The 23,959-nt window shown below is 35.1% G+C and overlaps 2 protein-coding genes across 6 annotated transcripts in view; one reads left to right on the top strand and one right to left on the bottom strand.

Annotated features, from left to right (window-relative positions):
* The window catches only part of wwox (WW domain containing oxidoreductase), a 376,030-nt gene extending 360,283 nt beyond the window's left edge, over positions 1-15,747 (bottom strand). For 2 of the 4 annotated variants that reach the window (XM_006641135.3, XM_015368095.2), the window contains exons 1-4: positions 14,838-15,098; positions 13,788-13,852; positions 11,688-11,745; positions 10,569-10,747 (exon numbers count right to left, since the gene is read on the bottom strand). In XM_006641135.3, the coding sequence (XP_006641198.1) occupies positions 10,569-10,747; positions 11,688-11,745; positions 13,788-13,852; positions 14,838-14,944 (409 nt within the window). In that variant the 5' untranslated portion in view covers positions 14,945-15,098. Of the gene's footprint in view, positions 1-10,568; positions 10,748-11,687; positions 11,746-13,787; positions 13,853-14,837; positions 15,099-15,565 lie in introns of those variants that run through there. The other 2 variants (XM_069181372.1, XM_069181373.1) reach the window with 2 other exon arrangements.
* On the top strand, positions 15,096-19,141 carry LOC102684427 (dynein light chain roadblock-type 2). 2 transcript variants are annotated; one of them, XM_069181374.1, is made up of 4 exons: positions 15,096-15,293; positions 17,306-17,381; positions 18,348-18,515; positions 18,905-19,141. In XM_069181374.1, exons 1-4 carry the CDS (start codon positions 15,111-15,113, stop codon positions 18,946-18,948), a joined length of 471 nt encoding a protein of 156 aa, XP_069037475.1. In that variant the 5' UTR covers positions 15,096-15,110; the 3' UTR covers positions 18,949-19,141. The 2 variants fall into 2 exon arrangements, with proteins under 2 accessions (XP_069037475.1, XP_015223584.1); XM_015368098.2 differs by lacking the exon at positions 15,096-15,293 and adding an exon at positions 16,691-16,779.
* Positions 19,142-23,959: the final 4,818 nt, after the last annotated feature.

Here is a 23,959-nt window from a genome sequence, read left to right as displayed (position 1 = left end):
CTGCATTCAGTGCTGTCTGTATCACAAAATAAATTAGCTGCCCACAGCACCAGAAATTTTCAGCATGTACAAACATATTTTTTCCTTTTAATTGCTAGTTCTCCTTACACTGTAACACATATCCAACTGTTACGGCATCTGTTTTTCATGATGACATGTAAATGATTTACAAGATTCTAAAACTGCAGTGCATAGAAAAAGAATGCGAAATGTGACAATATTTCTCTGCAGAAGTTAGCATCACATTTATTGATAAATGTAAAAAACATAGGTAAAACCCTAATTATTCTCATCATTAAGTATTGTTGTTCATGTTGTGCAGCGTCAAGCTAGTCTAGCAACAGAGAGTAATTATAAAAGCAGATGACAGTCCAGCAATTACATGCAAGACTTAAAACAAAACAACTTTTAATAAATTGAGCAAACACAATACATAAAACATGTATGTATTCTGAAGTTCATATTCAGAATATCTACATTACTATCTGTATAATATTCATATTATCCCTTGTATTAATAAGGCCTAGATTTAAAAAAATCACTTAGGTTTAAAACCAAATTAATAAAATATTTTAAATTCACACATTTCAGCTTGAGTAACCTTGCTCTTATGAAATTTTAAATCTATGCATTGATTATTTTGCATTTGGATTATTTCTTATAGCATGTTTGTCCTTTCTAAAATCATACAAAAAATGTTATTAAAAAGCTGTTCTCAATAAAGCTAATCCAAGGCTGCATGCAAGTAAAAAAACATACATGATCAAGTCAATTTGTTACTTTCCACAGAAATCCTGTGCGTTTAAAAAAAGAGTTAAAGTTCACTTGATCTGTTACACCGCAGTGTTGCAAGACAAGCCCCTGAGAACAGCACAGGCATGCCGATATTGACACATAGAGAAAATGGAACTGGGAACTGGCTGCAGGTAACATAGAGGGCAGACTAAGTACCAGCTGCAAACTGTAAGTTCACAATCTTTGGGGCAACAAGACACTTATTCACTTATTACTGTAGTTGTGACTTATTTTTATATAAATACATTAATCTAAAATGATGAAGTGTTAATGTTTTGTTGATCTTGGAAACTGCAAAGTATCAGTTCTAAAATGCCTGACATCTGTTTTTATTCCGGTCTGAGTTTCATCTTTGTTGTTCCTTTTCATTGCTATTTGCTTTGTGTGTCTCTTTACATGTAGCAGTAGGAAAGGCACACTATTGAGAGCTGTATTTTTCAACCACTTTTAACAAAAATGACAGCTCTCTTCATCCTCAGTCTACCCAAACCATAAGAAGGTACTGTACTTCATAATCTTCTATCCTATTTTAGTACCTCTTTTTATCATTATCTACTGTAATCATAATCTTTGTCATTGTCAATTATGTAAACATAATTGACATATGAGAGTGTGATCATGAGAATTTGCACCAAAAAAAGATATGCAAGTGCTTTTAGTGAAAGATATTCTTAATAGAGAAAATGTACCCATTGTGTGAGATTTAATTACAATCATTATCTGTGGATAAGTAAACTGCTATTTTTAAATTTATATGATAAATTAAATTATTTGATATCTTACTGAAAAAGTCTTTAAAAGGTTAAGTATCTACAGTACATCTAAGTATTACACCAAGAATCACTAATATACACAAAGATGAGACATTTGAAGAACAATATTTACTTTTCATATTTGCGTTGTTTTAAGTAGAATTTTTTCTCGGGTGAAATAAAACACACTGTTTTATTTAAAACAGATTTAAAAATATTTTAAAACTGTGAGGTAAATGTTCATATTTAGAACCTTAAGTAAATATAAACCTGTACTTCCTGTACAAGGTTGAACAGAAATTATATTTTTCTGTTTCAATAACTTTTACTTTATTTTTCTTTTATCATTTACAACAACAAAAACGATTTGAATATCTCATTCTCTTTAGATGAAAAGGTCTTAAAGCAACAATTTATTTATTTATTTTGATTAACCAGAAACTTTTCTCATATTCCCCAAGAGCCATTTCCATGTCTGACCTCTCCAAACTGAGAAGTGTACACCACTATACACCCGAGATCTGGGCAGCAAAATCAGAAATCCTTAGGCAAACAAATGTCCTAAATGACCAAGAAAGTGCTTGCAGCACCTTGCTCCTGCAACACCACATCATCTGTCCATGTAGTTTTTTACTGATATAAATATTTATTTATATCAATATAAATAAAACAGCATGCTCGAGTATGTCAAGAAGCCCAGTAATGTTCCACCAACAATTACATCAATAAATGGCAAACTAAATTTCACCAACATTAAAATAGGGGTATTCTAATATCTAATACATGTGTTCAGAAAGACCTGGTTCAAACCTAATTTGAAATGTAGTTTATTTTGATACTAATATATAGCGGCTCTGAAAAGCACATCACAGCAGACATTACAACAACTGCAAATTGTCATCGGAGACCAAAGATCTGTTGATTGATCTGCCACCTTCATAGCAGCAATGTAAGGCATGTAAAATAGGACAGAGAACACAATATCTATAAGAATCACAGTGCCAGATTTTGTTATATTTTTCAAAAACAACAATGTAAAGCTTTTAAAATCAGTTGTAATAATGCCTGAACATCAATGGCATAAAACAAATACTGTTACAAAGAGTGAGAGAAAAGAGGTGTGCTGTAAGCTGCTGGTGGTTTCAAAACACTTTTGTGAAAAAGCAAAACAATCCTTTGCAGACCTGAGTAACAGTGCATGTAGGAGGACATTTCAGCTATCAAATGCAGAAAATAAGCTGCAAATCAGACCCAGCTATGTCTTCACACTAAAGGTTTAGCAACTGCTTTGGTTTCCCTGAATGGTTTTGGATTTTGTTTCAGGCCACATCCTGGGCCCTGCCTTGCTGTGTGTAAAAATGACAGTCTTGTTGTTCTTGGAAGCCAGCAACCAAGAAGGCGCCAAGCAAAATGAAAGAAGCTGACTGATGTACAGTCTCTGCTTTTACATTGACCAAACATTAATATGTTAACCACTTTCACATGAGTTGAGATGTTTTTTATTTTTCTTTTTTGAAGGGCACAGAGAGTGACAGAGAGTAATGTTTCTGATGACAAATACAAGATATTACAGAACAACACAAACAAAGCCTGTCCTTTGAAGTGCACACAACTTGCTTTGTTGCCGATTCACAGGAGACAGTTTGTGCTGCACATAACTTTCAAAGAAACAGAATGCAAAAAAAGTATCATGCCTTGGGAAAACATTGAATCTTTAAGACAGACATAAATTATCTGGATTTAAGCTCTGTATTCTTTACCCTGCAATCAAATGCAATACTGCATTATTCCAGATAATTATGCTAGTACACATTATACATAATTAATATTGAATCCACTGAAATAAAATCCTTTGTGAATAAGGGAAAATACTTAAAAAGCTGTAATCTGTTCCTTGGGAAATATACTGTGTCAGTTTTCTCTGATAGTGTACTACTAGTACTACTTAGAATTTGTAAACATACAACAGCAATTAAATGTTTAGATATGTTACTTGTCATTGTAGATCAGAAGCGTTATTTGATAATTTCATAATTTCTAAAGTATCATAGATTAAAAAGTGTAAATATGATATGATGTTCACAATCAGTTCCTAATGTTTCTTACGTGTTTCATTACAGTGCACTGCAGAACAGATATATACAGCTATCACTCAAAATTTTGTTTCTGCACACTTTATAAAACAGAGGCCTAGTTATCATGATGAAAAGAAGGCTGTATTCAGGAATGATTTGTTCCCTACTCCAAACTTTACTAAAGTAACAGACTGTGTTTTTCCAATGTGCTTTGAGAAAAATTCCACTTATGAGTAGGAAAATAAATTTTAGGAAGTTTCCACTAGGTGTATGCTATAGACTACCCGTATATATTTTAAATGTCTAAAGTCCAAAACACAGGTTCACTATCTTAAAAGAGTAGACTATGAAGGAACTAGGAAGAGTTCACAATCAACAAACTGTCAATAGATAGATAATAGAAAGAAATTGAAGTCAATAGCAATTGGGCAGCTATACTAAAAAAAATCATGTTAAATGGTTTTAGAAAGCTATGCATTAAAAGAAAATCAAACAGGATCTTTACATACATAGCAAATACTGTGGACTATAAGTAAATACTTACACGTACAACACACCAGCAAGACTTCATTCAAAATATTGTTTAATGAAGGTTGTGAGAGTGCTGGACTTGGCTGTATTTCTGGGGGAAAGTCTATTTAACACTCTATACTATTACAGAATACATGTCTGGTTTGAATGTTGAATTGTGTTGTTGCATTGTCTCCCCAGACAGTAATACAAAATTTGAACATAAAAAATGTTTGTGCTCAATTTCCGATTTACCTCATCACAAAAAGTATACTTGTAACCTAAACAGACAGTTTGAAGAAAAGCAATAAGAATGATCTGATCCCAGAAGATTGTCATATTCAGAACAGGGAAAGGGGCCAATTTGTTTAGAATGCAATAAAGGAGTTTGATGTATACCATAATAACAGCAAGTCCATCACTTGTGTACCGTTAAAAGAAATTCAAATTACTGCACAGTGCATACTTCAAAAATTTGAAGATTCACTGTTTATTCTGTCCATTACCTCTTTTAATTAATTAGTTAAAATGTATTAACTGGGTTAGAGTATAAAACAGACTTACAATTAAAATATAGTAATAATAATTTTTTGATACTAGTATATTTTTCTTAAACTTATTTTTCATGCCTCAGTAGTACCACATCCTGCATTAATACAAAGGTTTACTATATGATGCAAATGAGATCATTAACAGCAGTACTGGCCAACTTATTAACTTAGATATTGTTACTGCTCCCCTACAACTAAGCATTTAAAGAAAAAATTAAAAAATAACCCATTTTATTCCTGGTTTATAAAAATAAATCATTTTACATAGTTGGTATGATTGCAGCACTTAGTGCATTGGAAGAGGTCTCATCTACAGTAGTTAATTAAAAAAGTGACTGAGATTGCTCTCCAAACCACTTTAAATAGTGATGTCTGTTCCATATGCAGAGAGTAGGTTTGTGGGTACAGATAAAACAAACCATAGCAATAACTCTAAACTGAAAGTGAAATACAATTTTAGTGAAAAACATGTGACCCATTAAGATATGGACTCGTTTGTTTTGATGAATTTTCCCCAATTCTTTTCACATGTGACTGTGCATCAGGGTTACTGCTAATTAAGCTACAAAGCTTTCCTCGCCATCTGCATTATGGAACCAGCTTTAACAAGATAGAACTATATACTAAATTATTATAGAGACTTAATTCCAGGGAACAGCAATCAGTTCAGCCCCCCAAAAAGTATGGCATCATGGAAAAACTGGTTTCATTTCAGAAGTGTATTTCATACAATTCCAAAGAGATGCTTAACTCCGTACCCACAAGGAGCTCTAATTTGACCCATTAATAACTAAGACGTTCCATTTGTATTGGGAAGGTGTTGTCATCCAAAAGTAAAATGTATCGTTTGTAATTATCAGCTTCCAGTGCGACCTGTTCCACATGAGAGGACCCGCTTGTTTCTATTAGAGCATCTCTTCCCACTATGCTCCTTCCAAGCAGGGCTGCAGTGCCCTTACGGTCTCTATCTTTGACCCTCTGCGACCAATTCTAACTCCCACCACAATTTTTCATCTTGCCCTTTGATAGCTGGTCACCATGTCCCTGCTATCACTTACCTTTCCCAGCGTAGGGGAAAGCTATTTTTATCACTGTCATCAAAAACCCTGTACTTTCTTTCATACCTCTATAATTCCAAAGATTATAAACTGGAAAGATCTATAAAGTACTTGACTTCACATAATAACATTGTAATTGTTTGGCAAATCCCTCAACATGAATTATTTTTATGTATTTAGCTTTATGTGTGTGAGTATGTGATTGTATATATACTGCATTATGTATTTGTGTGTATGCATGCATAGTTTTTTTTTTTCCACACTCGCCACTGCGGTTATATTAAAACAGTAATCATTATTGAACCTCTGGGCCCAGATGTAATTTCTTGCATGTTACAACAGGTTTGGCATGCATTGTGAATTTCATCCAAGGTTGATAAAGTTCAATAATTTGACTAACCAACCATGTGTGGTACTCATTACAGATCCGATAAATAGATTCATCAAAAAGGACATGAAAAGCACATTATAAAAATCTGATTCCATTTCCTGACCTGCTCTGTTACAATTACCACATGCATGGACAGCCCTTTGGTAAAACGTGCTTCAGTGGAAGAGAGACATGAAAGCAAGCAATGCTTAAACCGTTTTCCATGGGCCTGCTAGGGCTGAGCATAATTTTATTTTAAAAATTCCTTATTATATGCATAATGACCCTCCCTACCAGTTATGCTAGTTCAATGCATCAGTGCACATGGATTTAAACAATCAGCAATCCTTATTCATAAACAGCACAGCAGTCAATGCCAGAGGTTGAAATGCCTTTAATGGCATACTCACATTTTTCCTGAATATGATGGAATATAATAACTTCCTACAAAAGTCCAGTTTTGGGTGTTAGGCAGGGATAAGAGAATAATTTATGTATTTTTTCTGAACAAGTTTAGGATACAATCCCACAGAGAACCAAGAAGTCACTGAAAAACAGCCTAGGAAAGATTGTAGTAATTGCTCACAAATAAATCAAACCATTACACAGCCTGATGTGAATTGTGAACCAGTAGAAAATACATACATTTCAGTTTTTAATCCTTGTAAATTCATTTTTACGCAAGTCAAGTACCTTGTTTCTTATTCCTATATTGAGTCTCCACTAAATACAAAAACAATATTGAATTCAGATCATGTAGTGTCGATGTGGAATGTTTCCAGGTTTCAGAAGCACAGGGCAATGTGGGTGTAGTTTCCAGTAAAACTCTAATTAATGACTGAATGAATCAGGGCTAGCACTTACATACCAACAACAAAATTTGAATTGTATATAACTGTATGCAATTGTTCAATTGTAATACTATTCATTCATGCTAAATTTGATTAATCAATAGCATTTATATTGTGCTTTTCATTGCAAAGAATTCCAGAGTGCTTTACATATAGCAGGGACCCCACATCATCCACAAGACTGAGCCGCCCCCCTGAATGACATGTGGCAGCCATTATAAGGCAACAGCAGCCCCCTCTACTCAGCAGATTAAGTGGAGAAGTGAGAAATTACTTCAGCAATTCAACTAAGAGAGAAATACAGAAAAGGCCAGATTGTGTAAGACTAGAGTGGGATAATGACACGGAGGTTAACACCCCAAAAATCCATTAAAAAAAACATCTAAAAAGCTGAGAAAAAGAAAAAATGTAAAATGTTTGCATGTACAGCACAAAGTTCCACACGCCACCATATTTTTTTATTAGAATTTACAGAATTCTAATACTATACCAATAAAACACTGTAGTTTCAAAGCTAAAGGTCAGTAGCTGCACATTTCCGTTGTCCCACAAAGTCATCTGCAGCATTTTTAATTCAACACAAAATGGTGCGTAGATCAGCTGTACCAATCTGTATGTTTTACAAAGCGTAACCAAGAGCACGGTCCAATCAGTCTTTATTTTCAAACAACGTGTCAGTCAGCAATAGCATGACACCTGCATTGGATTCCATAATCACCACATACCGCGTATAACACTGTGACCTCTACAGCACCTTGGCCTCTCAGTGCACACAGAGACATGCCCAATACAGCGAACCCTGTATGTATCCCATGAACGATATACAGAGCCTTATGTTCACATCAGAAGTTTTTAGTTTAGCTGTTTTTGCCAACATATGACATCTTTCACCCAAAAATGTGGTTGCCACGTTTCAATTAAAAATATTCATTTAAAAATGTGTACACAAGCTAAAATTAAACAACATGGAACATCATGAGAAGGTGATGTGTACAAAAGCCTTATAGACATTTTGCATTATTCTATTCTTTTCAGTTTTTTTCTTGTTTATATAAAAAACAATTTTGTGGTGTATTTTACCCAGATTTATTTTTTTAATTATTAAATGTGATTTATTAGCTCACTTCATATTGATTGCTTATGTATAGTTTATCTTGAGTTTTTATGATAATGTTTTGAAAGCTTTTGATCAATGTAAATTAAAGAGTGCCAAATTACAAACTTAGTTTTCTCTCCCCAGAACTGAGCTTTATTAACAACAGTTCAAGTTGTTATATGTATAGAATCCACTAGTCAAGTGAGCTTTGATTTTAATTGTTGATACTCATACAGTGCATGCATTGTACTCCTGGTTTCTAAGATGGCTAAGACTCTTGCCCATTAGTGTATACGTACTGCATATAACATACACATCATAAACGGAAAATTTTAAATTCTTTGAAAAGCATAACAATAATTGCTTCCTTTAACTCTCTATGAAGACAGGAATCATAAGCACAGAAATGCTCCTTTCTCTGAGACGACAAACATTGGAATAGATTTAGAAGTGGCGCCTGCAGTGCACTAGTGACATTAGTGCTTTAAGAGCAAATAACAGAACATGCTCAACAACAGTAAATAACTTTCTGTGAGTTCAATAGAAAAGAATTCAGGAAAGCACAGGAGAACTGCTGCTAATGGGAACAGATGGGAGGCACTGGATAGGGTCAGAAGAACTGCACAATCAATGCAGGTGTATCAGACTACTATTGGAAAGCAGGTGTGCTTAAAAAAAAAGAAAAGAGGCAGGAAAAGTCTTTTAAGGCATCATCTATTTCAATTCCAGCAATTAAATTTGAAATAAGTGGGACTTGATATATTTCAGACTTAGGAGGCAAACAAAATTGAAGTCTACCGAAATAGTACCCTCCACCAAACACGTAAACCTTTATTTTCTGAGACAATAAGTAGAATTAAGTGCTGTTTTCAAGACCTTTTGGACTGCAGACTAATTTGTAATAAAATGTGAAAACAAATGTGAGAAAACAAAGGCTTTCCTGAACTGCGTGTGGAATTCAGTGGAAAAATGAAACAATGAGTCAAAGTTAAACTTCTACACATGTTTTAGTAAAAAGGCCATTCAAAATGTCAAAGAAGAAAACAAAAGGTAGCTGTTGCTGCACATTTCATATTAAATGCCCAAAGCAAATGAAATGACTACAAGCAAGTCAAATGTAACTTCTGCCATTATTTAATGAGGAAATCTGAGGTGATCCAGCAATGGACAAATATTACTCTTTTCACATGCATAGCTATATGACCGTTAACTGTATATAGATAAACATTTCAGTGGAGGTGCGCAGAAAAAGACATGAGGACATTGATTTTGAAAGAGTTTGTCTGCCCTCTTGTGGATGCATGTGGATTAACTGTTCGTGTGAGATGCACCATAGGACAACACGCAACACGCAAGAGGGTTTTATCTTCAGTAAAGTGAGGAATACATTCTACACAAAGCTGTCACTAATGTATTTTCAATTTTACATAGTAATTTTCATTTTGATTTACAGTACAAATAATTAAGCAAAATATAGTCCCAAAGCTTGTTCTTACTGTTTTTTTAAACAGGTATTGCAATAAACAATTAAAATAATATGAGAATAATAAAGTTGCATTACAAGAAGTGAAAAATATTGAATTAAAATTGTATTGTTAATAATGATACCAAGTTCAATATGGCCAATGCATTTATAAGATTTGCAGATACTTCAGTGGCATTCTCAATCTAATAACGCCCCTTAGTGGATAAATGATGAAAATACAGAACTGTATTCAGCCTCTTCCCATGGGAAGTTCAGGGTTTTTGTAAAGGCTTTTAGGAAAAAAACATGCATTTTTTAGCTGAAAAGAAAAAATATAACTACCATTCCATCTTGTACTATAAACATTTTTTCTACTTCTGTTTAATTTACACTAATGAAGCAGGTGAAACCCAGGTACTGTGATGAATGAAATTGGTCCACTCGTATACGTGTAAAGTGCTTCAGGATCTTTCTGGATGAACTGCACCATATAAATGCAATTCATTATTAATCTAATGTTTTATAAATGTGATTAACTGTAAAGTTATTGTAGCGGCCTCCTCCCCCCATGCCTGCCATCTAAAGGGAAGACCTTGAGGTTGGCATGCCAGGCCCTGGCACAGGGAGTCTCTGGCCGCTCCAGAGAGGACAGGCGCCACCCCCCAGAGAGGTATTCACTCCCTCCTCCTTAAAACAGTTAAGGGTTTTATGTTTGGCTCTCTGATACCAGAGAGTCCCTGTATCTTTGATAATCTTCCACTACTCTACCATGTTTTTTTAAGCCATTCACTGAGAAATGTATGCAAAAAAAATGAGCGTTTTTTGGTGCTGGCTGTGGTTTTCGCAGGACTAAAGACATACCTCTAGAAGCCACTGAAACTGTAAAAAGTATCAGATCAGTAACACAGAAAGCAGTTTCTTCTTCTCGTCTTTAACAAACAGCTAGGAGCTGCAGATCCACAGACTTTTAGCAAATGATCAAGCCAGGTAGCCGCATGGCCGCCATCACCCATTCCTATATTCTTGAGCATGAAGGAGCACTCACCAATCCCAGAATTTGCTCCAGTAATGACAGCCACCTTCCCCGAGAGGTCTCGTCCCTGCAGGATCTCCAGAGCTGAAGTGTTGCCATCGTATCTTTGCTTGATGCTGGGCTGCTCCTCCACATCCTCCACTGTGAAGGCCAGACGAGGGTCGAAGTAGGTGGTGCGTTTGTTTATGTGGCTGTGCAGTGGGAGCAAGAGACAGGTGCACTTCAGACACTGTACTCTGCAATACTGGGGTATTCTTCAGGTAAACCAACACTAACACTCCCACACGTCGAGCCTCTTAAAAAATGATAGGTTTCAGGCAGTTTACACTGCGATGACATTGCAGAAATCCACTACTTCTTCGTCCACTAGTTTTCTTAGCAATGTTTTTTAAGATTTAAGGAACATTGAAACAATACTTAATACATTTTAGCTATTTAGCTTTGTATCACTGATTAGTGCACGAAATCACACAGATGTCCCATGTAAAAAAAAGGTAAGGATTGTTGCAGACGCGACGGTCTATGGCAGTCATTGTAAATTTACCAAAGAAGTATGCATAACTTACCGCATAAACACTTTCAAAACAAGGAGTACTGTGTTCCTGATCAAGCTTAGATTCAGATTTAAAATGAGCATTTTTGTTAATTCCCTTTTTTTGTTCATTTCCCTCATTCCCATAACACAATGGCAATAATTAATACAGGAAACATGAATATAAGCCAAAATATAAACTAGCACAGAAAATAAGCTGCTCATTTATGTTCTATGCTTAAAAAAAACTAAATCACATTTTTGTCATAAAGCATGGTTCTTCTGTGAGTAATACAATCAGTTGTGTGTTAAAGGGGTACTTATAACATTTTATAGATTTTCACCTGATTTTGTCATCACTTCAAATTTTGCATGACACCAGATTCCTCCAGACAAACAAACACCAGGCAGTGTTTAAAACAATACAGCTCTCTAACCCAACATCCAGGTCCTCAGACCAAATGTGTTGAACAGCCTCTTCAACTGCTATTCAAGCTTATCATTAGATACACCAGCACAAGAGTCAAAAGAAAGGTGTTGACTTTCCTTTGAAAGGTGTTGAAGGTGTAGCCCAGTGTGTTTTTATACAAAATACTCACTCAACATAGAAAACTTGACCTTTGTCATCAGTTTCTTGTTCCCATCCATAAGGCAGATCTGAAAAGAGTTTAAATAAAGAAATAAATTTAAACAAATATGAAAAAATAGAATAATTCTAAGACTAACTTAAATCATCATTCTGATTTCATTTTTTGTGTTGTAGATGCCCTTATCGAGAGTTATTTGTAAAATACGTAATATATACACATAAAAAAATAATTCAAATACAGTAAAAAAAAGGAGTAGAAATATTCAATGAGAGCAAGACACTTGGCCTACCAAAAAAAAACTGTGGACACAGCACGTTTTAAAATGCAATGCCTATGGTGCACAGAGGAGAGTGAAAACAATATCCAACAGTGTGTTATTATCATTATTGTTAATTTGGCTGAAAGTGTTATCCAAATGTATTTACATTTGTAACCATGTATGCTGCTGGGCATTTTACTGAGTTAATTAGATTTACAGTTAGTGTCTTGTTCAAAGGTGCAGTACCAGTGTTCCACCTGGGATTAGAACCAGGAAAGTACTGGATATTCCAAAACAAATCTGTCCAAAATACTTGCAGATTTTTCCTTTACTTGTGAAGATTTTATATCAATTTCCAGCTAAAAACAGAAAAAACATAGCTGCCAGAAGATGACTCTCTGCCCATGCCCATTACCCTCAATTGTAAACCCTTCAAGCACAAACCAGAGGACACGTGTGACACAGAAGGGCCTCTCAATTGTAACTGTTCGTATGTTCTTCACAGGACAAATGTGGCCACACGATGCACGTGGATCTAACACAAATCTAACACAAATCAAGTTTTCTACAGTCTCACCAGAAATAATAACAGCAAAGAAAGTGAAGGTCATGTTGAGAAAGAGTATCACCCATTCTGTGGTATGGAATATGGAGGTGTGGCTGTTATGCATCATTCGGCCTTGGTGCCCTTGTTAGATTAGAAACATGAATGTACTCCAAATTATACAAAGATATTTTATTTAAAAATCTGGGTCCCTCTTCTAAGAAACTCAAGTCTGTTCTTTCCAGCAGGATAACAACCCAAAGCATACAGTCCCTTCAAAATTACTGCCAAATGACTAAGGGAGCATAAAGTCAATGTTCTTATTGGCCATCACAGTCTCCAGACATCAGTCCAACAGCAATATTTATGGTAAGAACTAAAGGAAGCAGTTCACAAGTCACTCAATCTGAAGGAGATGGAAAAGTCCTGCATGAATAAATGGTCAAAAATCCCAAAGAAGAAGTGCCTGTTACTATTAAAAGTTTACATGTAATGTAGTTCTCCATTATCAAAGACAAGCAAAATGCAGATTGCTAAGATGTAAAGAATTTTGAACGTTATATATACTGTATGTCAAAATATTCAATTATTTTGGACAGATTTATTTTGTACTATCAAATATTGATAATATTACAACTAGTTTTTTACTTATTTATGGGATAAAAACTATATACAGCAAATGAAATATAGTCCATTAATACTTTTTTGTTTTTTGCTAAACAAAAGTTACATTTGTATCCAAGTTCAAATTCTAAATTGAAACTTGAACTAAATTATTGTTCCCTAAGAACAGCCAAGAATTAAGTGTATTGAAAATATTTGAGTGTTTTAGTCACAGTAAATTTGCTAGTCATAGTAAATATGAATGCATTAATTAATTTGGAGCCATTTTGGAATTTACAGTACTATATGTAAAAAAGGCAACACATATTTGAAAAAACTAAAAGGGAAACAATTTTGAAATAAAATACAAAATGACAGTTTGGTACCCAACAAGTATTAGAAAGGTTACATAATGTATGAACTGATCCTATTAATTTATGGAGTTTACAACAAAGACTAACAGCAGCTGAGTTCAATTAGCGTCAGCTGTCCTAAATCACAATCATTCTTGATGTCATTTCCTCAAAATAAAGAAATCTCAATACGATATGTACTGTATATGTCAGCCCCATCTCTCTTTCACATGTGCCTTTCCCTCCTGCAGCCCAGCTGCCAGGGTCCCAGCCTCCTTGTCCTGTGGCGTTGTTATTCCCAGTGAACTATAATTTAGTCACAGGTTTTCCTAGGTCTTCCAGACACCCACCTCCAGCTACTCGTCGCCTCTTTCCAGTTTTCGGATGTTCCCACTGGGTCTTCATCTCCTCATGGCTGTGTGAGACACATACACAGTGAGTAAAGAAATTAGTTTCATGTCCTACACAGGGAAAGGTATTTGTAATTAGTCTGTATTGTCAAAACATCACTTTTAATCTTCCAATCCCATCCTGGGTAAAACAATAAATGCCAGGTTGTTTAGGCACCTTTTACCATCCTTAGAAGGAAGACGTCTGTGGTTTAGTGTTTTATTTCTTACATCTTTTATTTCCTATATCCCCAGTGATGTGAACAGGAATACATTTGTAAGTAATTTCAGTTTTAATTAAATCCTTTTCTTTTTATGCTAGGCTGGTGGATAAAAGAAAAACTTAGCTTTTTGAAAATTAATATTTTGTGGATACAATAACTCTAAACAAATCTATTCTTCAAATAGAGATAAGTTCTTTATTGGTGCTTATATTTGTATTACATATTTTGTTGTACCTAAAACATAGGATTCAACAAACAAAAAAACAATTCACATTCCATAACAGGCCTACGTTTTTGTTTAGAATACAACTAGTTATCAAACCACTGGTTTTACATATGGTTTAATGTGAAACAAAATTACTTTATTCTTCTTATGAATATAGATTAAAAAGGCTAAATAAAACTCTGATTTTAAGTTTAAGCAGGTGTCACCAAGTGCTGTGTGAAACAGGCTCAGAAAATACACAGGAATGTATAGTGTCTCCGAGTCACAGTAAAATGAAAAGTGCTGCGCTGTTTACACAAAGCAGGAATTTCAGTCTTTGTTAAAAAAACAGAAATGTGAATCAGTGTAGTCGTATTGTTTTTGTGTACTTTTCTTCTTAATTTACTGTTGGCAGCGCCGGCTCTTCGTAATTACATCAGTGCGTGTTTGCATAAACTATTAGTATACATGAAGAGTTTTCGCAAATCTTATGGTGGAATCCGAGAGTCCCCCTGGCTCATCACTAATGCCTTTCGCAATCATGATACCGCACAAAGTTACTTCTCTTTCTTCCTCCCTTACTTGGCATAGTAAACCCATCCATCCTTTGTGTTCCTCTCTTCCCAGCCTGGTGGTAGCTCGTCCTCACTGTCAGTGTCATCCAAACCTGCGAATTTTAGAGCTGCCATGCTGCCTTATTGTGGGGTTCTCTGCAACCTCGCGAACAATATGAGGTGAACAAAACACTTAGGTAAACTGAAACGCGTGTGTGCTGTGTTCAGGACTGTCACAATGCACTATCTGCAGAGCACTGGTATCTTTCTGTGTACATTTCAGACAGCACTTCCGGGATTGATGCGTGCGGCGTGCGCGCAAGGGGACCTGGGAGATGCAGTCCTTTGCTTCAACAGCAGGTGTCCTGTGCGCATCTGGTGTGCTAACAAAAAGGCAAACTCGTCTGTTCTCACTCTGTGCGAGGTCTGCGTGTGTAGACTCTCACAGAGGATTTTTGCCTTGCTTCTTTTGACAAAGGCAAACGTAAGTCACAGAAACTGCATCATAATTCTGAAGCGGTTATTAAATGTATGTGAGGAGTGTGTACTTTTTTGTATTTAACGTTCTAGTTGTTTCTCTAACACATGAAATTAAAACATACATTACTCTGTAAGCAACCTACCTATAAAACAAACAGTAAAGGTTTATTCCATACAGAAGTTCATGGCTGCAACCAAGGCAAAATAAATCCTCACCCTTATCTCGTAATTACGAGAAAATTATCTGGTGATAATGACTTAGTAATTCTCACGTACTTTATGTGCTCACGCGATGGCACAATTGTCGTATAATACCTTTCTCGAGTAGGTAGCTGCGTCAGCATGCGCGGACTGCAAAGGAACACGTTAAAGGGTTATTCCATGCTGAAAAGAGAAGAAAACACAAAGTTTCGGCTGGGGAGCATTCTTCGGGTGTGAAGAAGAACTAAAACAATGACTTGATCCTTTGCAGTCTACGCGTGCTGACGCAGCTACCCACTTGAACTATTAGTCAAGATGCAGTACTGGTGTGCTTTGGCAACTCATGTACATCGTCTTAATCAGACGCTATGCATGCTAATTCCCGGCTTTTAAATTACATAATAATGGATTTCCTTATTCTCTGAACATATAGCATGTTGAAAACTTACATATTTTGTTGAAATGCTGGATGGAGTTTTCCCCCTTAAACATTAACTACACATTAAATAAAGGCTACTTTAATTTGATTTTGCAGTGATCTGCTGTCTTTTGTATAAATTCCTAATAACGTATGTAACCCATGATTCTCTAGGTCTGTATCCAATATCGAAGACGTAATTAATCAGTGTAAAGTTAACTGAAATATCCTTGTCTGTTTAATTAAAGAAAATGATTCGATCTGTGTGATGCTTCGCCGTTCAGCAAGACCAACTTGTACACAATGAATTCATAGGAAGAAGAAAAAAACTTGAAGATTGGCCAAGTCAATACCAAAATTAAAAACCAATTGAACAATTTGGTGAGCTCTCTAGGTCACAGATTTCTTACGGGTCATTGTTTCAGAAGTGTATGAAACCAAGAATTGACTTTTATACTTTGAACTTACTGAAAGTGATCGTGTCACTACATATGGTCACTTTAAATTATTGAGTTGAACACAGAGAATGTTATTGCTGTCTTATGATCATACGAATGCAAGAAATTGCGTAAAAATAAAACATATTATACTGTAATTCGTGTATATTAACCACATAATTACAAACTCCCTGTCTGTAAAACAGTTCGGACTTTGGTATCCCAGTACGTTTAGAGAGCATTGTCTAACCATTTACCACCTAGTTATTAAATCTACACTAGACCCGCCTCTTTGCAAAGCTTTCTCCTATTGACCACAACAAAATTACGGCATTTCCGCTTCCCCTTAGCAACAGCTAAGCAAAGCGGAAAGAGTTGTGTATGGTTGCTACAGAAATTCGTGCAGTGCAGTATTACCAGAACATATAATAATGGTAACTGTAGCTCTTCTTTTATATACTGTCTTCTATAAAGAAATACCTCTTATATTTGATTGGGTTGTTTGGTATTTGACGTTTTATGCTATCTGAGTGCATTAGGGTTGTAATTTAGGTTTGAGTACGACACCAGTAACTGATGAAGAGAGTTTACAAAATCATTGGGTCTAGCCCACGATATATTAGCATTATATGTTAAGTTTGTATGTTTTGTATTCAGTAATGTAGCGACAGGACATAAGTTAAAATAAGAGGTTCCAGTAGCTAATAACTGACGGGAAATGAAGGTTCTTGAAAATCTCAATCTAAATGCTTCATGTGTGAAGTTTCAAGGTGAATGTTTTTTTTCGTCACTGCGTATTAAAAACAGTATATAAATACCGTAAATACCAGTAGTCTACAAACCCTTACTTTAGGTGACTGTTATTACCTTTAATTACACGTTTGTACATTGTTTATGTCAGTATAATGTTAAAATAAAAATGTTATGTCTTGTTATCCTTTTAATCATATTTCTTAACAGGCAGAAGTAGAAGAGACTCTGAAAAGAATTCAGTCGCACAAGGGAGTTATTGGAACAATAGTTGTAAATGCAGAAGGTAACAGGTTTATTTTAAATGATGTGTTTTAACATTGTCAGAAAATAATATTCTGGACAAATAATGCCTGCTACTGCAGTATTTTTTATATACCAGTGTGTCTTTTCTTTTCATTGTAAACCAAATAAGAAACAAATGGACTACTACCTTGCAGAGTAATGAGTCCCAAAATGTGACGATATTCTATTTGTCACTGTCTCAGTTTGTTTTCCTGAAATGTTTTTCATATATTGCAAAGAGTGCTCATGTTACTAAGCACTTAAACTTCTAATTAAAGGGGAGCTGCAACACTATTTTTATATTTTGGGGTTTGAAAGCATCAGCATTGATTCACTTATTTCAAACTACAATAAAAGTAAAATTGACACTTTTTAAATAACTTCACATAAATGCACAAAATTGCAGAATTTGTAAAACGTCCAATTTACATCACAAAATAGATTACATTTCCAGGTGTGCACCATGCCATATTCTGCGATTCAGAACAAGACAACAACACTTCTGGTGACTTCCGGTGAAGCAGCTCTATTGCACTGTAAACAACAGGCTTGTGAATACATCTCTTTTAATCCAGTAGAAATATTGCTCTTGACTTCGAGACACTTTTGCTGATATATGCAACTTACTTGTTAACTCTGCATGCAGATCACATTGGTACATTTCTGCGGTAAAACGTCTGCAACACAACCTGTACTTATTTGGTCATTCATTGCATTACATTAGTTTTTACAGCAACTAGTGAGCAAGAAGGGCCGCTTCATGTCGCAATTCTTGCAAACTCGTGCTCTCGCCCGTGGTGAGACCTGGGGTTTGTGACAACATAGCAACTTTCACAAAGTTCAACTTTGTACTTAATTCAGAATTTGTCAAATTCGTATATACCGTCAATCATCAAGATTTAATAACCGGTCTGAGACTGCAGCTCCCGTTTAAGGTTGTGAATGTCTCCCACTTGTTGTATTTCAGGAATTCCAATCAGAACCACTTTAGATAATTCCACCACTGTGCAGTATGCTGGACTGCTACACCAGCTCACAATGAAAGCCAGAAGCACAGTAAGAGATATTGACCCTCAGAATGATCTAACTTTTCTGAGGGTCAGATCAAAGAAACATGAAATTATGGTTGCCCCAGGTAAGATTCATTATGTAGTTTACTTTTCTTATTTCCACTACTACAACTTTTAGTCATATCATAGTAACATTTTTGTAACATAATGTTTGTTTAGACATAATTAATGTAGCCTCTGATTATTCAGTCTGAGAGGTGAAGGAGAATTGTATTTATACTACACTGTTTATATTATTTTGGTATAGTCTGCTTCCTAATAGAGAAAATCTGTTTTAAAAACAAGTAAATCATACCATTATAGTTATTTTTACTGTTAAATACAAGTCTTGAATTTTGTATTTGTTTCCTTCATTACTAATTTCAGACTATTTCTTGTTTACTGGTGCACTAAATGTACTGCAAAAGACGAGTTTTGTCAGTTGTTTTTTCTTCTCTCTTTTTTTCCATTTTAGACAAAGAATACCTGTTGATTGTCATCCAGAACCCCAGTGAATAGCTTCCTCATTGAGCAGACATTCTCAAGGGACCAATGCTTAGGCAGCTACTATCAGAGCTCCATCTCACATACCCATGGGATAGTCTGCTGTTACATTTCTAAAGTCCCTACATTTAACATCAATGTCTGCAGTTATTACCACATCTGTGTATCAATTCTAGTGTGTTCAGTATTAAAATCTGCCATAAATGTACCTGTTGCTGGTTTGGTTCTGTTCAACATTTACAAAAAATATATATATATAATGAATTTCAGCTGTTCTTTCTACTTTGTAGAATTATTTTTAATGGCCTTAGTAAATTGATCAAATCTAAACCTACTAACTCTAAGGTATTATGATCAATTGACTAAGTGTATCCTAGAACACAGGTGTGTAACCCTAATTAGATACCTCAGGTGCAGGTTTCAGCACCAGCAGCAAGCGCCAGCAGTAGCAGCACAACCCAAATCATGAAGCCCCTTGGGCAACAAGACTAGACTACTAAGTCTACCTGACAGGTGCCCCACCCTCTCCCCCCTTTTGATCGTATTACTCCTGAAAAGTTTTTTCTTCTGTCTTTTGCCTTTCTGCTATTTCAGTGCTCTGTTGCTCTCTTACATTACTTACAGTATTTCCAGATTTCTCATCTCATTTTCTGCTGCCCCTGCCAAACATAATTTATTTTTTCAAATCTAAATTCTTTGTAGACAAGTCATCTCCTCTCCCTCTCCCACTCTTCCTGTCTTTCAACATGGGTTGGATATGCAGGATTGGTGCTCATTTCTGTCCTTTTATCATGCTATCCCTTTACTCCAAACTCTCTTCTACCATCTTTTTGTTTCATGTAAAATAAAATCTACTAATTTCCTTATCATTGTTCTCTATTGCCACCTGGTCAACAATTTAACAATTAACAATTTTCTTTAAAACCCATCTTTGTCCTTTAATTCATTCACTCTGTCAACCCAATGATCTTGCTAGATAACATTATAGATATAGAATAAATATAGAATAAGAGTATTTCTTTGTATCTTGATCTTTTTCTTTCACATTCACTTTGAGACTAACAGCTCTTTTGAGATTATAGTTTTAGTGTTTCTTGACCTCCGCCCATTTGTTCATAAAACCAAGGCTTTTCATTTTTAAGCCTCATCATTTTTTAATATTGTTTTTTGTATTATTTATATGCAAATTCTAATTTCATTAGTTGTGGAATACAAAATGTGTCCAAAAATGCATTTCCTATTTTGTGAGCAGGGAAAATAATTGCCTTTCATTTGTGAACCTCTATTCAGAGAGGGAGATTTAGTCCTGGTTAGGGTCCATTTTGTTTTCTAGATGGAGTAGTAGATTCTCTCTCTATGGTGTATTAAGGTGTTTAATATGTTAAGATTCTAAGGATAGAGTTCTTGGTTTCTATGTTTATATCTTGTCTTGTGAGAGTATTCAGACCTTTGTACTTTTTGAAATTACTAAGTGATGAATACACACTTTTTGACACACTTGTTACTAGCACATTTGCCTATTTTTTGGCAAATTTGTTTACCTTCACTCAAGTTGCTTGGGGATCACTTGTGGACAGCAGTTTTCAAGCCTTTTCAGAGATTCAAAATATGATTCAAATTATGACCTTGTCTGGCCAATTAAGAACATTCACCTTCTTATTCAGAAACCACCTCAGTGTAGCTCTCCCAAATTGTGATTTAGATCATTGTTCTACTGAAAGGTACACTTTGTTCTACCTGTATTTTATGTCTTACACAGGAGTATTTTTTGCTCCATTAGTCTTGAAAAGCTTCTCAGTCCTTGCTGGTGAGAAGCAGAATTGTAACATTATGGTGTGAGCACTATTCTTCACAGGAAGTATGATGTTGACTGATTTATTATTCTAATGACTAATCCATATAGCGTGCAATTCCCATTTTTGAACAAGTGTTGCATGAATGTTTCAAAGGTTTTAATGGCAGATGTTATCAAACATCTACAGTTATGTGAGGTAAAATGTAATTAAGTTACATTCACATTACAGTACATTGCTATATTTACTGTATATAAAGTAATCAAAATTATGCAGTAAACATGAATGTGCATGTTTTAAATTACATAGCTATATAATTATAATTTATACTATGTAACTTAAATTATTATTAAACTATCATGAGTTTTGGTTAATAATTGGGTTAATAATATCTATGTTCCAGTTGCATTGTTGTGAATGCACATTTATTTCAGACCTGTCCCCTGATAGAGCCCAGACTCCATGGAGGTACAGTCATTTGGCAGTCTACTCATGCTGTGATGCTGTCCCTGTGTGTAATAGCTCCATCTCTTGTGTACAAATAATATAAACTGCTGTCTTTGATGCTGAACACACCTGTACTGTTTTTCAAAGACATATTACAAATGACAGCTGTCGATTGTATCCTTGCGGAATTTTTCACTCTTTCACAGATTGACAAATGATCTTTAAGAGGTGATACAGGTGTTGATTTAAGCAAATTTCTGTAATTAAAATTAATTTTCAGTAAAAAAAATCAAAATAGCTCACACACTCTTATCATAATTATTTTGTATTTAGATTGTAATATCTAAAGTCAGATTAAGAGCAATGTAAACTGACAAACTGAAAACACAACTTAATACTTAATACTGTCAAACTTTACAGACTGTGTTCCTAAAGTAGAGGCATTAGAAAGCCACTGCTTGGAAATATGACTAAAAGTCATATTGTCCTGCTTCTCAGAATTTAGCTGAATAATCATACGATCTAGCTTGTGGCATTCTTTATCAGGAAAGGCTTGAGTAAGAATATTTTTTTTCTTTCAGTTTGGATGACTTGTTTAAGGCAGCCTGGTTCCAATTATGAAACATGGTCAAAGACTTCCTGCAAGAGATACAGTACTCTTCTTCTTGTCATTGTATTCTAGTCCACTGTATTTATACACATTGATTTTCTTAGCACACAACACAGTCTAAAATGAACTAAATTTAAATAAGTATTCAATATACTTGTGAGTATTTCAAATATTACCTTGTTAGTTTATTTAAAAGAAAATATACTGTATCTCTGGGTGTGTTTTGAGTCATTGTCTTGCTGCAGGGCAAATTGCAGCACATTGAGTTCCAGAGGCAGCCATGCCTGCCCAAGTCATGACTTACCTTCACAATACTTAACAGAAGAAGTGGTGTGCTTAGGATCGTTTACTGTTGCTCTCTTTCTCCACATCTCTGTCCTTTCGTCACTTTGATAAAGGCTAATCCTTATCTCATCTGTCCATAAAACTTTGTTCCAGAACTGTTGTGGCTCTTCTTTGTACTTTGTACTATGTAATTTCTAATCTCGCCTTTCTGTTTCTAGTGCTTGACTTCTCCTGTCAAGTCTTCTGTGAATTTAGACACATTCACCCCTGCCTCTGGAGAATTCTGCAATCTCTTTGGCTGTTATTTTAGTTTTTTTTGAGAGCTCTAATGATTTTTCTGTTATCTACCTCGGTCATCTTCCTTCATCATTTCTGATTGCTTACTCCTCTAGTATGTTCTTTCTTTCCATATTGTTGATTTTGCAATGCCCATCTCTCTGCAATGGTTTTCACAAGAATGGAATAGGAATTTATTTGCTCTCATCTGTATAATTGCTTGTGTATAATTGCTTGTGATGGAAACTCTCTAGTCTTCATCTTGGTTTAGGTCTTCTAATTCAAGAGGCAAATCCAAAAGGTAAACTAGAAAAGCTGGAGCCATAGTTGCATATTCATGGAACATGGAACACCTGAGCCATTAGAAACACCAGTCAGCCATTTGTCTCGATCCTTACAGTATTCTCATGTGAAATTGGGGATTTCTATAGAACTGTAATTCACCATGAATATTATACAAAAGATCTAAAAGGTAAGGATCTTCAACATTGTGAAGGTCCAGTCATGTGCTATCATCTTTAACTCCCTGGTTCAATCTCTAAAGGGTAGCTCCCACCTGCGATGAGCCACAGCTATCATGCGCCAGCAACCCCACTACAGAGATGTTAGAAATGTGAAAAATTACCTCACCAACAGAATTAAGGAAGGAATATTAGTGAAGTAAGATTTGTACAACCTCTAAAGTAGAAGTCAGTCAGAATACTGGGGTTAGCCCCTCTTTTCTTACAAATAGTGTTGTGGATTCTTTAATAAACAAATAATAGTAATTATACTTAACAATTCTTTAATCATTTCTTAATTCATAATGAAGTAATGAGGCCTTTTGGTTCAACGTTAGGTCCAAAGCACAGGAAGAAAAGAAGGGGATACATTTTCAAGCATTTAAAATTCTCATGAGCCTCAGGATCTTTTAAAAACTAATATCATGAACAGTTTGCTGATTATTCATCCAGGATATTTCAATAATTTTTTTTAGAAAAACGGGTAAAAAACAATCACAATGAAACTGCACAAAGTTTTCTTCATCAGATAAGAAGAAGAGTTTATTTAAGTTCTTGCTTTTGATATGTTTAATTTTTGAGAAATTAAATGTTGTATAAGGCATTATGCCTCACACGTCCCAAATCTCCGGAATGTATTTTAAGGCAAATATGGAAACTAAATTCAAACAAGTTCATTTCTTTGAAAGAAGACTGACTTCAAATTTCACAAGAATCTCAAGTGATGGAAAAAGGACTACTATCTGCTGTCTTACATGACTAAAAAACTGTGTTCTTTGTGATATTGGCTTAATCAACGCAATTTCCTGCCCCTGTTCTCACATTCCTGGTTTTCAATCTTAATGCATGAACAGGGGATTTTCAGAACATCTTGATGTGGGAAATCCCTTTTGTCTGTAGGTGTGAAGGAACCATAATGTGTGTTGTTCTGAGTGATTTCAAGTTGTTACAGTGTATTTCTGTCTCTCTGAATTTCCTTTAATTTACTACATTTAGCCATAGGCTATTTGTACTTTATCTGCTTTTTGTCCACCAGAGGTTTCTTTTTGCTAGTATGTAACACCGCCTTGTCTGCAATTTCACATCACTGTAAGTTAATGACAGGTGCATTAATA

Source organism: Lepisosteus oculatus, chromosome 20 (genome assembly GCF_040954835.1).
Source record: "Lepisosteus oculatus isolate fLepOcu1 chromosome 20, fLepOcu1.hap2, whole genome shotgun sequence".
NCBI lineage: Eukaryota > Metazoa > Chordata > Actinopteri > Semionotiformes > Lepisosteidae > Lepisosteus > Lepisosteus oculatus.
This window is presented reverse-complemented; position numbering and strand designations above follow the sequence as displayed.